Here is a 15,398-nt window from a genome sequence, read left to right as displayed (position 1 = left end):
AATAAATTGATTTTACCGAAAACCCCATTTTTTCTGTTTTTTAAGTCCTGTTTACTTTGGAACGCACCTTGTACATATATAAATATCTATATCTATCTGGATTGGTTTTAAGTGGTACTGTAGCAACTGACAACACCTATCCTATTCCCCATATACTTAATAGAAGAATATCAAACTCATTTGCACCTTTGGTTGAGTTTATAGTATCACATGTGTATATGTATCTTATTTGAGTTAATTACGTTGAATTTAATTTAAGAAAAATTTTGTAATAAAGCAAAGAGTCTAAAACCTATGGTATAGGTTAATAAGATGCAAAATAAGATGGAAATGAAATAAAATTCAATTAGTTTCTCACGGAATTAATATCAAACAAAAATTGAGAAACGGATTGTCACTAATTATTATTCAATTTGCAGGCTTAGATTTAGTTAACTTTAAAAGTAAATTAAGCCAATTTTCGGCTAGCCTACGATCACTTTGCAAAGTTTTTAAAACAGTAGATGTGAAAATAAAGACCAGCTTACATATGTAACGTTTATAACCTTAATCCAGTTGTAATTGATACTCTTAGAAGTCAAAAGACATCATGTTCATACGTAAAATATAAATAAGTTTATATAAAGTGCTAAAATCATAAATAATATTAATGCAAAAAAAATCCTTTAATTTCTCCACTACTTCTCTAACGTAACAAGATATTGAATTTATACTTCATCTAAAAATTGCGGTGAAAGCTACTCTTCTTGCCATATTTGAAAAACCTCAATAACTTAGGAACTAAGATTTCAGTTTGAAATTGCATTGGCTTTTATTTAATTTTTTCCATAATCTCTATAAATCGCATAACGTGAAAGGTTAATCGTGGCATACATAAATAAAATATCGAGTATTTATTTTGTAAAAATTTATCTTAAGCAATTATTTATTCGCTATCAACTATACAATAGTAAATAAACATAATATGTTATTTACAAGAAATATAAAGAATTTTTTTCTCCAGTTGATGTTAAAATTGTTTAATACTCGTAAATACACTTTTTATAATTTTATAAAGCAATATACATACATGTACATATAATTTACTACAGAATGGGGTGTTTATTTTTTGGAATTTAGCTATAAATATTATTGGTTAGTGCGCGACAGTATAAAATAAGGAACTAAATACAGAAATTGGGCCACAGTACATACACCCAGACCAGACCAGATTTAAAACCCTTTTAGCAATTATTGGCATTACACAACAAAAAAGTAATAATAAATATGTAAGTATATAAAGATACTCGTAATTAATCTTATTTTGTAAAGTATACAACTTATGGAAATTAATTTCTTATTGACTAGTAAAAGGTGTTTATCTAAAATCACTAATATGTATTTGTTTGCGTAATTAAACACAGGGTAAAATAATATAGGTATACTAAGTAGTATATATATGTAGGTTTAACGGCCAGCCTTTTATAAATAGACTAATTCGTAAGTTCGTTGAACAGAAATTATTATAGTGAAACGACTAGGTATTACATTTATTCCAAAAAAAGTTTTAACGACTGTAAAACCATTAAAAGTTAAGCGACTTTAAAATAATAATGTTTTCTTGATTTAACTCAAATGAATGGAACGCTCCTTTCTTTTCCCAAAAAGTTTTACGGTCATTTCCGACTCAAACTACTCTCCAAAGGCAAAATAAGTAAGTAAAAAAGTTTATAGAGACCCAAAACTATCATTAGATTGATTGAAGAGGTACTGGCATAAAATCAATGCATTAATTATTTGTTTGCTTCTATTAAAACTAGATTACACATCCGTTATATTGTTGAATATTTGATCAAACAGCTAGCGAATTGATTTATTTCAAATAATAATGCAAGAACCACAATGAAGTATACGACTTTTGCACAATTTGTTTGGTAAAACATTTACAAAATCCCCAAATAAATAAAGGTATGTGTTGAACTGTCGACCTCGTTTTATTGTTGCCTTTATAAACCATATATGTACATCAATGGCAAATACATATATACATATGCATGATTATAGTTTAGGTATACCACGGGATAAATGGTATATGTTTATAACCGTGTGCTTATGTCATAAATATGTACATTCCCATCGCCAAATCAAAATACATGTACATACTTTTAATGATATTAATCTACAATTTTAAAATTTAATCTATTAGGTAAAGACGAGGTCGAAAAAGATAAAAGCCGCACCAAAGGAAATATATGTAGGTTGACCTTGTTTCGGCACATGTATTTACAAAGATACAATCAGAATGTTAAAAATCGAAACAATTTTAATCGTTATTAATTGTACGCACTTTTATGATCTAACTTTGTTTATGCATATATAAAAATACTTAAATACTTAAATAAGAAAATATCTTATAACATATTTAAATATATGAACCATTAAGTGCCAAAGGTGCTAGAAGTAACAAGTTCGGATTTAGGCATTATGTTTAAATAATATCTTCTATGGTATGTAATTATATCTAAATACATTTACAAAAATATTTTACTCGTATTAGCCCATGCGCATAAGATATGAATTTTCGGTTGTGTTACGGTTTAATATATTTTCAATATGGCTATTGGCCGGTTGAGGTTGTGTACTGGTTTGTACATATGTACATACATACATATGCATATGCAGATATAAGTAGTATAAACTTGAAACTCGTATTTAGTTCAGTTTTTCACTTGTAAATGCATGCGGCGTGCATTTTGCTATTCTTTAAAGTTTAACTGTGTGTAGTAGTGTATTATACATATGTATGTATGTATGTATTATAGGGATGTGTGTAGTCGCATGAATGCATACAAATGTAGGCGGTAAATTCCCTGCCGTGGTTTTTGCATTGGACTGGTGCGCGTGCGCAAAGCGGATGCTCTAGATTCTAGACTACAGCTACTGCTATAGAAACAGTTGTAATATCTATAAAGCAACAACGTATGTATGTATACTGATTAGCTCAAAGTTCTCTATGCGGAAGCAGTAATGGATATGTCTGCTACTCTATGGTATGTTGAGGAGAGCCACTGCCGCCGCCCATTAAGAAAGAAGTAGGGCTATGAGCAGATATGCTATCTAAATCCAGAGATCCATCGCCCTTTTCTAAAATATTGGAACCATCTTGTTTCATCATCATACGCCTCCATTTTGCTCTAGCATTTTGAAACCATACCTAAAAACAAATAAGCATATGAATTAATAAATTAGTGCAGTTCTTATACCAAGGTTAAGAAATAAGAACATATTTATTTTTTATAAACTTAATAGTTAATATTATTAATTTATCCATTGATAGTTTATATTTGAATAATATTGACCATTAAAATAAATTTGAAGATATTAAAAATAGTTTAACTAACTTATCAGTTTCCGCCGAAGATGTACGGGCCTTAAAGAATCGATACTGCTGAATTATAAAGAGACTCTTCAGAATGGGAACAGTATAATGATATAACAAGTAAGGAAGATTTAAGTTCGGGCGTAACCAAACATTTCATACTCTTCTAACTTCCAATGATCAAAGGTGGGAAACATCTTCAGATGCATAAGGTTTATTAAGGCAATTTTTCACTCGATTTCTTAAATTTTAGGCACAAAGATAACGCTCTCTCGATTTTATTACGATAACCAATTTATATATGCGGCATAAAGTCAGCCGGAAGTTCGAAAATCTTTTTATTTGGTATATGGGAGCTAAGGAATAAAAAAATTGACTCTCCTTGTAATGGCGATCCGCTATACCAAATAAAGGTTTTATATTTCAATTTAACGCTTAGTTATGCCACTTTATAGGTTTTCGTTTTGTGGGCCTGTCAGTGGTCCGATTACCCCCCTACAAACTCATTCTCCCAGTTTTAATTCATGTGTTCCAGCAAGTAATATTGTTTCAATGTAATTATGAACTACTCTAAATCATATTATAAAAAGGAAAATATCATGTCTATAAGACCAAATCATTTTATATCATAAAAAAAATGGACTTGGTAGCTAGGGTTCCAAAACACAGAAGCATACTCTAATATAGGCCTCATCAGAGATGTAAAAAGAATTTTTGTGGTAAGTGGATCTCTAAATTCTTTAGGTCAACGTTTAACAAAACTAAGAGCGCCTTTAAAACCGTGGAAGATGCGTGAAGATGCATGAAGATTAAAATTGAGTTTGGGGTCCATAGTTACTCCCAGATCAACAAAACTGCATTCTTGCTCCAACCTAAAGTTTTGTATTGCGTATTAAGTAGGGTCTACAGATCTTTACGAAAACCGTGCTAAAAACAAGAAATTAGTGGAGAGATCCGGAAGGTTATGTCGTCTGTTATAATTGCTTCAAAAAGTTTAGGTACTGCAGACAACTTTGCTATTCCCCTATAGTTTTCAATAGATGACCTAAATCCACTCTGTAAAAGGAATTATAAATGACTTTTACCATATGGATGGAAATAAGCCTTGTATTAGAGATGAATTAAATAGTTTTGGTAGCGGTTGGTATATATGTATACATATTTGGCACATTTCTTAAGAAGGCATGAGGGAATCATATCTGGGCCATAATTGTATGATTGTTCTAACGTATTTAACTGATATAAGAAGCATTAATGACAGAAATCGGACATAACTTGTGCTGATGCGGAACATTTTTTGGAGATTTTGGTTCAAAGAATTCAGCGAACATATTAGAAATGGTGTGATTGTCACTAAACATACTAGACTTATATTTCAAAGCGGACGGAAAGTTAGAAATCCTGCATTTGGAGTTGACGAAACCATAGAACAATTTTGGATTACGTATAATATTATTTTTTACTTTATTTATATAATTATTATAACATATTTTGTTAAGTTCAGAAAATTGTCGCAATTTAGAATATTTTTCATAGTCAGCAACCAAACCATTTTTTTTAAGTTTAAAAGCACGAGATTTCCTCTGGCTGAACCAAAGGATCACATCGGACGGAGAATATTGAAGCGTTATCAACATAAACTAGATCTGAGAACTTACCAAACTCGTTTGAAATTAAATTAATTTGGTTAAGACCCAACTTCGACATTTCATCTAAGAACTCGTTAAAACAGAAGCGAGTACTAATAGGAATTGTGTAATCATCAATAGATTTCCATGATACGCACGGTAAATTGAAATCTTCCAAAACAATCATGAAATCAGTATTATCAGCCATCGAAAAAACATTATTTATTAATGAAGCATGCTGCATATATGTATACAGATACATGTATTATGTCCGAGTGAGGCGGTATATAAGATAATATTAAGTAGATATGGCCACTATTAGCGCAAATACGAATGCACTTAATTCTATGAAGTCTGCATGCGGAACATCGACTTCTTCAGATGGAATTGAAGAATGAACAGCAAACAAGACACCATCTCCTTTTCTGTTCAGCCGGTCATATCTAAAAATTTGGAATTCGCTGTTGAATATTTCATTATCAAAAATGTGAGGCTTTAGCCAAGTTTCTGTGAAAGCAATGATTGTAAAGTTACAATGAATGCTATTTAAATACAAATCAGTAAGTTTTCTATTAAGACCTCTAACATTTTGATAATAAATAATCCGCGAATTATTGATAATTAGTTTTTTGTATTCACGGGATTTCTTGGCATTTTAGTGATAACTACAGGGGGCGTATCACGTTTGTGCTCGAATTCGCGCACAAAGACCCCAGATGGCCAGAATGAGTTATCAAGTATCAATGTAAAATTGTCAGCGGATACGTCGATCTTAAACGACGAAATATCCCTGTAGTATTTGAAATTAAATTTACGGATGTCTGTATCTACCGTTTTTAATTTCGACGAGATGTAACTTTTTATATCATCGACTGCGATATCCGCAGCAAGTCTCGAGATAAAAATGGCCTTTTTCCGTGGTATTACAACTAAATTTTTATTAGCTGACTTGGAGGTATTTGATCTTGAGAAGTTTTTCGCTTACCGTGTTCAGTAACAGTTTTCTCTGTGTTCTGAGCAGACGAAACCTTCTCTCCTTGAGGACAAGGGGATGAAAGATTAATGAGGTAAATAGTGGATGGGGGCATTCTTTTTAAGGAAGATACAGTGGTATCTTCATCAGACGGACGTTTACATTTAGATGAAGGTTTTGGATTCTCTTCCTGCACATTTAGGCATTGAAATGATTGAAACAGCGTTTCATAATGCCTAAATTTATCAGTAAAGGTTTCAAGCTCTCGACCAATCTCCTTGAAACCATTGCGCGCCTGCTTAAAAACTTTAAACAATTCAATTTCTGTTGGTCTGCATTTCAAGTGAGACCAGCGCAAGCCCTTACTGTCAAGAATAGAATCCAATATCCTACCTGTCAGTCCAGCACATTTAAGATGGGCAAACCCATCACAAAGCCAGCAAGAAACAAAGCATTCCGACTCGCCTTTCACAGAGCAGTTCGGAAAGTTACAAAACAATATTAAATAAAAAACTAAAAAATGTTAAATAATAAAAGTAAAAAGAGCAATGACAAAAATATTTATAAAAAATGAATGCAATAAAAATAGTTGGTTATCAAAGATAACAACCAATGTAGCGAGCAGTTTGAGATGCACTGTAACACACGAAAAGTAAGAATCTCGCGAACAGCTGTGGACAAAGATGGAAACGAATAAAAACAAGAAAGAAATTTAAGTAAGCAATATAAATTAACACTAACAATTGCACTACTTAAAATGTAGCACAACAACAAATTTAAAAAGACTCGGCGGAATAAATTAAAATTAGCCAACACACAATTAAAGTAAATTTCAAATGCTTTAATAGAACAATATAACAGTGATACTTATCTTAACGGATCACTTAATTCAGATAATTTCCACAAAGTTTTAAATATTTTATAAATTAAACAAATTTCTAAGTTTCTAAGAGCTCGAAAGCACAGCTGTACACGAGAAAAGTTGCCAGATAAGGTCAATATATAAGATATTTTAGCAAAACTAAGCGGACGGATAATATTGGATATATTATAATTTAATGCCAAACATTCATGAAATTAGTTCAGGAACTACCCCAGCTGTCATATACGAGTACTACATATATGCATGTACATATAATTATTACCGTTGTTCTAGCAGATATTATGGCAAATATGTCCGTCAGTGTATGAGTTATATACTATATAAACTAGTATATAATCGGGGTAGTATTCATCCGATTTTATCTATTTTATACTAATAAAATATCCCCTGGATTTAATTAAGATATCTCACATACCATCTTCAATCACATGGTCACAGTCGTCGGATGTTCAAAAATCTTGATATTAGTTATAAAGAAGCAGGGCCAAGTTTTCACCCATTTTTATCCATTTTAGGCACAAAGATGCCCTGTTATTAGTAAAACACGCTCTTACATTTCATTGAGATAACTCACATGTTAGACGGTTTATGCGGAATAAAGTCCCCCGGAAGTTCGAAAACCATTGTATTAGGTGTATGAGAGCTACCCGATTCAATCCAGTTTAGATGCGCAGACATACCATTGTGAGGAAAGAATTATCCTCTTTTCATTTATATATCCCACACATTGACCTATATTTGAGGTAAAAAGAGAACTATGTGTCCAAATATTCGACACCTTGAACAGTTGTCGTTGGATTTGGACAATTTTTGGTTATAAGGTGGCAAACTTTAAAGGCATTATATGTGCAAAGTTGTATCCCGTTATATTAATTTGATCTTGATTTGTACACTGGAAAGTGAAAGAATCAGATGGAATTTAAAATTTTTTTATTCGGTAAGTATGCGCGATTGTAGTACGTTTTCTCACTGTTGATTTTGGCTGAAATTGGTACGGCTGGCCCCGAGATATAGGATTTTACCCCGGCTCCTATAAAGCTAATGGGGTTTTGTGGGCGTGGTAACGGTACGATAACGCCCATCTACGAACTCGTCCTTACTTTATGGCCAAGAAATACTTGTGGCAAGTTTCATTACGGTATTTCAATTTACGGCTTGTACGGACGGACAGACAGACAGACGGTCGCACGAGCTTTAAGTTGTCTCGTCATCTTAATAATTTATATATTTGTACATATTCCTATTATGATTAGTTTTATGTGGTACATACAGCCGTTAGGTGAAAAAAACTATTATACTCTGTAGCACGTTGCAAGAGTATAAGAATTTAATATTTTGTGAAAAGGTGTCGGACAAACAAGTCCAACAAAGACAACAACAATAGATAATTCTGAACGTCCGAATCCAAAACATTAACAGGTAACAAAGTTATGACATATACATTTTACTCATTACCATCAGCTATTATAATTTATGGTAATGGAATGGTTGAAGGACGCGATCGCGGAAAATTGTCTCATTTAAAGATTAATAAAGTGATGAAAAATAATAAAGAAGATGATGTTCGAAATCAATAAAACCGACACTGCATCCTCTTAATCCGCCACGAGCAATTTTTGCTTTCTTAACTTATTTGCATGTTAAATTTCTTGCTTAGAGAATAAAATATGATGAACTCACGCATAAAAACAGTAAGAATAAACTTCTTTTACAGACCAGCGTTATTAGATCAGAAGAGAATACCCCTTGTAGAGAAATTTGGGGACATTAAATAGGAAATTTCTCGCCCATAGACAAAATCGATCGTCCTCATTGAAAGTGTTAACTTAAAATGCTATTATAGTATGTATTACTAGTGAGTTATTTAGATACACAAGTACTTATATACATATAGTACATACATAAAAGTATTTCATATATACATAAATTCATCAGCGTCTTGAACGCATTTTGAGCTTTTCTATACAGTCGTAAAGAACACGTTTATGCTCTGAAGATTTGAACTCACTACTATTATATTTTTGCTTACTATTTATGTGGATAATAAAAATATAACAAATTTACTTGTAAAACTCTCTTTGGCAGTCCTGTTTTTTGGGAAAGTTGTTTCAAATCCTTAGCATCCGGATTGTGGTTTATATTAAAGTAAGACTTCATCGTACGCAATTGGTGGTGTTTAAAAGAGGTTCGCATCCGTTTCGTCCGGGAAGCAGTCATTTGAGATCCACGTCCAAAGTCTAGATATTCCGTATTCAAATCTATTGAAAATTAATGTAAAAATTAATTAAACTTATTAAATTTCGAGAAAATCTTCATTTCAATTAATACAATTTAAAATCCCTTCTTGTATGCAATATTTAAAAAGTGTGCTACTCGTATTATCAGTATAACCTATATAGTTCACTCTCTCGTACTAATGTACATGTAAACCTATACATACATATGTACATACGAATCGATAGAATAGCACATAAAAAGTATAAACCGTCGTAAGGGCTGTAGTTTGTGGAAACCGTGTAAGGGTTACGCTCCTATTTCTGATAAAATTATTTTTCCAGTACATTTTACCCAATAATAAAATTTAAATTTGAGTACGAAGCACGAGTAATTGGAATAAGAAGTGAACAATAGTATGTCTAAAATGCTTTAATTATTTACATTATATATGCCTATTACTTTTATTTACCCAAATTGGCAGTGAGTCCTTCAATATCCTTAGGTTTACGTTTCCGAGGTCTACCTTTTTGCCGCGGTGCCTGCGTTAGTCCTGAGATTACATGTGAAGTTGGCATATATATGCCACTAGGAACAATACGAGAGGGATCTGAATGCGGACTTGAGGACTCATTTTGAGGAGAATCAAAGTCTGCGCAATATGCGAATGAACCTCCAAGTCTTGTTGACGCTGAATCGCCTTCGCGTGCGATGCTGTAATGAGTTCTGTGGAATTGATATAAATGATGGTTATTATATCTTTATGTATACATAAGACTTTACCTGCAGTATATAAGAGCATCTATAATTCCATATTGATCGCCCTTGGTAAGTGGCGCATTACAAATCGTACAACAAAAGCAGTTTACGTGAAACACTAAGCTTCTGGCTCTCATTACTAATTCTGTCGAACTAATCGATGCTCGACATTTTGAACAGCGCCTCGTCCCAAAAAAACTGCAAAAAGAATAATTAAAAAATTTAATAATTAATAAGCAATTTATACTAAATGCGTTTGATGGTATTAAGCTTTTTATTAAAACCATAATCTAAAAGCTTCAATAAATGGTTAGGTTAAAGTTTGTATACTCTTAATACTCTCTAAAATCTTACAAAACTTTAAATTTTTCTTATAAATCTTACTTATATATGTACTTATACGAGCAGTACATGTACATAGGTACATACATATATATGCACATAGCATATAGATTTGACCGGAGAACATTCCCGTGTTCGAGTAAGAAAAAAAATGGATTTGGGTGATTAGTTATCGTGTTATCTGGAATATTTTAATGAAAAAAAAACGCATAACAAAGCTCTGGAATAAATATAGAAACTTTGTACTTAAGGGATACATACTATTGAATTAATCTTTACGTATATTTGTATACATACATATACTCGTATTTAAAATGCTGCACAACCCATACATTCTTACAAATTGCGTGAGTATTTAATTTTAGTTCCCGCACGAACTTAGGTAGTAGTTCCTTACTGGTTTAAGATGATTATTGGGAATGATACTTCCAAATCAATCACAGTAATTTTCGCACGAACAACGGGTATCATTCTCATTTGTCTGCCTCTAAATTATAGTTAAGTGAAATTATAACTTGTTTTATCGGTGGACTATGGACTATGGTGGTATGTATAATCTTCGATATACGTTCCTGTATTATTGAAAGCAATTTGGTGCATGCTACTGTATTTAATTTTAAATTGGCAACCCAAAAAGAAGTGCAGCCATATTTGTATATGATAGTATATATGTATGGATATGCTACTTAAATCGCCAGAAATGACTGAACATATTCCTTTTGAACAATGTTCGTAAGATTTTGATTTATTGAGGTAGTCTAAAATTGAATTGAACTTGAAAACATATTTACATATAGGGTATGGACACCATTAGAAGAAAATACAACTTTATTACAGGAAATAAAATATGACAGGGGAATAGGGTTTTATCAGAACAACTCCAGGTCACATACATCTATACTGACTCGCCAGAAACTACGAGAGCTTTGTTGGAAAGATTTTACGCATCCACCTTATAGTTCAGGTCTGTCGCCATGTGATTACTATCTGTTTCCGTCTATGTGATAATGAATGACGAATGATTTTTCTGGCAATTATTCACAACATTATCGCACAGTTTTTTTCTTTACCTAAAAATGGCAAGGAGTTATCGAACTAAAGGGAACATATGTATGTAACTGTGAAACCTTCAATTGAATGAAAAAATAATGGATTTATTTTTACTATATCTCATATTTAAATATAAACAGAGGCCTACATATAATATTTTAATAATTCCTATTAATATCTACTTGATTATTATATTATGCATCGATTATATTGTAAACAAATTTCGTTTACTGTAAAATTGTCTGTGTTCAATTCAAGAATCGAAAAAACAAAATTTTGGGCACACATTAATACTTTTACAAGACAAGTTGGGAGGGTCTAAATTTTACTGATATTTTAGTCGATTCATATGTAAACCTCTGTGCATCATAACTATTCTTAAACGCTTCTTTATTCACAAAGCTAGTATATTTTTGTAGGTGGAAACTAACATTTATGTGGAAGGTGGGTTAAGATATTATCTGAATGTAAAACTCCTATCAAAGGACGGGAACATCGCTTCGATTTTCCCAAACAAGCTGCACAAAATTAATTAAAAAATTGAGTAGCTCACAAGCCTTTTGTACAACAAACGTTTGATGATATTAATATTTCGATTAAAACCAAAACATAAACACTTCAATAAACGATTAATTTAATGTTGTTGCAAACTGTAAGAAAGCTCAGAAAAACAATAGTTAATTATTGACCACAAATTTGACATGTTTGCACATTACTCGACTGCCTGTGTTGTCTGACAATTGCACGAGTGCTGTCCTATTAACTCTGCCTCTGCATATACTTAGATAATAAAATTTATACGATTTTTGAAATTAAGACGTCCTTGAAAACTGAGTAACAGGAAAACTCCTGCTAAGATAATGTATGTTTATCCATTATACTCTGAACAAGTTTGTCACGATGTTTGCAACACTCTAAAGAAAACGTCGGATACTGTTTGTTTGATCGTCTGCGTATACCAGTATTACCAGTTGAGGTGTCGATCAGAAGTTTTGCGCATATTATTTTCTTACCAAGGAGTTATTGCTTATATTTTAAAGTATATATGTATGTAGATGTCATTATTTGGCGTAGATTACTATCCAATACCCCGCTAAAATCTCCAAATAGATCGGACCACTTTAGCTTATAGCTGCTATTTAAACTGGCTGACCAAAATCAGAATAAAAATATTTTTATAGCCTAACGTTTTTTTTTGTTTTAAAGTTTTTATATGAAATCACTGGGAATTTTATGATAGTTTAGGAAAATAGAACCGTTAGGTACATAAATAATGCTAAACATGGGCATAAAAAGTAAAATATATACTTATAAATATTGTACGAGTATGTAGACATGTATACTTTATGTAAGCATACCTACTTGTACACGTACATTTAATCTTCATGCATGTAAGTGTATGAAAATATAAATACATACTTTATAAAAAAAATATGATATTAGTCCTACCAAGTCACCTCTAGCGCCAAAAAACTCCCTACCAATCTGCTTGTCTGGTTGTTCGCCAGATCCCCACCCGAGAAAAATGAATTATTATTATTGCCATGTAAAAGAGCAGGCAAGATGTCAAAGTGACATCTTTTAATATATGATTATGCCTTTGAGTGCTCGAAATCTGATATGTGCGCTCGCTCGTGATGTCGCTACCCTCACAATTCACAATGAAATTCCCACACAAGCATATGCATGTGGACGGCTATATTGTGCAGATTTATGTACATGTTGTATTTATATATCATATAAACATATGTATGTACACATGTGTAAATATGTACATACATGTTTATATGAGTTAAGAACTTGCAACTTCTGCTCTTGAAACTGTTGCTGCCGTTGTGGCTGCTGTTGTGTGGTTGCTGCTGTTTCTGGTGACATCCAATCGCCCGCCAAGCGTGAAAACAGCAATGAAGCAACAAAGCATTACGGAGATGGTGAATGAGTCTAATCTTGTCTGGCCTGATGTGTCTACGATTTCAGTGTGGAGCTTCTGTAGTGGTCGTGTACAAGTGCCAGTTTGACTTTTCTGCTTTATTTGGTGCGGAACGAAGGGGCGGGAAGATATCTGATGAAAAATATGTGGCTGATATGTTGCGTTTCGAAACAGTAAAACGCAAATTCATCTTTGTGCGATTCGGCAATAACGCTAACAGCACCGGGCATTCGGATGGATACTTCTCTGTTAGCGCTAAGGCAGGCCAATCGGAGGCTTTCACATTACACATTATTATTATTATTTTTATTTTATACATGTACATTGTTCTAAGGTGCTGAGCAGTGCTTTTGTACTCCTTCAGCAGGTGTTTGAATTATTTCTTTCATTTAGATGCAGGGTGGGGGACGAATCGCTACAAAAAAAAAACAAACCGTAAACACTTTTTTATTCAATGCATTACATTTATATTTTTTATTGTTTAGAAAATTTTATTTTGTTTTATATAATTAGTTTGTTTGTTTTTTAATTATGGTCCCTAAATGACCTCCATGATCATGCACGCATACATATGCGAAACATAATGAGAAAAGCATTCCTTGCGGTCTGGAAGGTTGAAGTGAGGATTATCTCAATTATTAATGGATTGCTTCAGTTCAGTCAGATTTTTGGGTTTTGTTTTGTACCTAAGTTTAACCTAAGTCCATAGAAAAGCCTGTCGCAGCCAAGTCACTACGGTCTTCTTGCGATATTTCCATATTACTCGCAAAAAAAAGTAAATCGATTACCCCCACAGTAAAAATGGCATTACGGTTTGTTTATTGCACGAGGTGTAGGATGGAAAGATATTTCGAAAATTTTTGAAGTTTTCGATAAAAGTTTTAATATGTCAGGACTGTATTTATAACAATTTGCGTTTCGATAGTTTTGTTGATGCTACTAGAAGGAATTTCTTCAGCTTATTTGATTTTCCCATATTTAACTGAAATAATTTTTGGTAAGTGGTAAGTGGTAATATCAGCATGGTGGAGTTGCCTTTATGATACCGTAATATCTTCTTCTTCAACTGTTGACGGATTAATTTTCCAAATAGACGATTGTTCTAAGTTCATGTAAATGTATATAACATATCCTTTTTAGTTTTCAGTGGTTTAGATTCGGTCCACCGCGTGCAGTCCATTTGGATGAGTGCCGATTAGGTTACGAAGTGATCTAATGTCCAAAGATTCGATTAAACTCCAAACACAGCTGAGAAAAACAATTTGTTGTTATAATTGTTGGATTGCGAGTTCAAAAATAATCCAGTGTATGTGAAACTAAAATTAGCTTCTAATATTTCTAACTAACTGCCTATATCAGACAGTGAGATTACACAATATACATATTTTGTCAAAGGTCAATCTAAGGACAACATGACATCCTCTTAAAATTCTTGTAAATAGCACGAGAAATTTACCTTTACACATATTCTAAACTCTTTATGACATCGAAATCATATTTATTCTAGCCTTTAATAATTTTGGGATGCACCGTCTTATAAAAATTGATTCTGTCTCTATTTCATTTAATAACTAACAACAGTCGATTTACCAGAGCTTAAACGCAAATATTGCTAATTTATTTTCAGATAATTTCTTTTATTTGTTCTTATTTACTTTTTAATGCCCTACCGAATTACTTAGATCCGTGTAGCATCTACATATCATCACCTAAAATGCAAAACAACGTATGATCAAAAGAATTCAAAATTGAGTACTTTATATATAAGTACTTATGCCCAATATTTTTAACATTTTAAGGTTCTGCTAACAGATATAACCATAGTTTTAACCAAAATTTAAATTATTTTTTAACCTTTGTTCCATTTTATATAGTGTTTCATTTATTCTCCTATAATTTTCCGAAAATGTTGGACAATCGATAAAGATAGCAGATTCTAACGCACCAGTCGACATATACATAGATAGTGCCACCAAGGGGCGCTAGATTCAAAAAGTCCTGCTTACTTTGGAAAATACCTTCTATGATCAATAACCTTTTAGCAGACTCTGTTTCGAAAAAATATTCGTATTCGCATAAGATCATTGTCATATAGCATAAAACTAAAAGTATTCTTTTCTATAGCATTTAAATATTTTATGTACCTACGTACAAATGCATTTTGTAATAAAAGTATATAATTCGCTTGTACAAATAATGACTACTCATAGTACATTTGTATAACTTGTTAAGCGGATCAACAAGCATTGCTTCCTGACTTC

General features: G+C 32.3%; 1 protein-coding gene across 7 annotated transcripts in view; it reads right to left on the bottom strand.

Annotated features, from left to right (window-relative positions):
• Positions 1-561: 561 nt before the first annotated feature.
• LOC105233061 (protein apterous) overlaps positions 562-15,398 on the bottom strand; it is a 66,466-nt gene continuing 51,629 nt past the window's right edge. For all 7 annotated transcript variants that reach the window (XM_029553321.2, XM_011215004.4, XM_011215005.4 and 4 more), the window contains 4 exons: positions 9,840-10,013; positions 9,529-9,782; positions 8,907-9,100; positions 562-3,193 (listed from right to left, as the gene is read on the bottom strand). In XM_029553321.2, the coding sequence (XP_029409181.1) occupies positions 3,020-3,193; positions 8,907-9,100; positions 9,529-9,782; positions 9,840-10,013 (796 nt within the window). In that variant the 3' untranslated portion in view covers positions 562-3,019. The remainder of the gene's footprint in view (positions 3,194-8,906; positions 9,101-9,528; positions 9,783-9,839; positions 10,014-15,398) is intronic.

This window comes from Bactrocera dorsalis, chromosome 3 (genome assembly GCF_023373825.1).
Source record: "Bactrocera dorsalis isolate Fly_Bdor chromosome 3, ASM2337382v1, whole genome shotgun sequence".
Lineage (NCBI taxonomy): Eukaryota > Metazoa > Arthropoda > Insecta > Diptera > Tephritidae > Bactrocera > Bactrocera dorsalis.
Note: the sequence above shows the minus strand (reverse complement) of the source record. Positions and strands in the feature narration are given on the sequence as shown.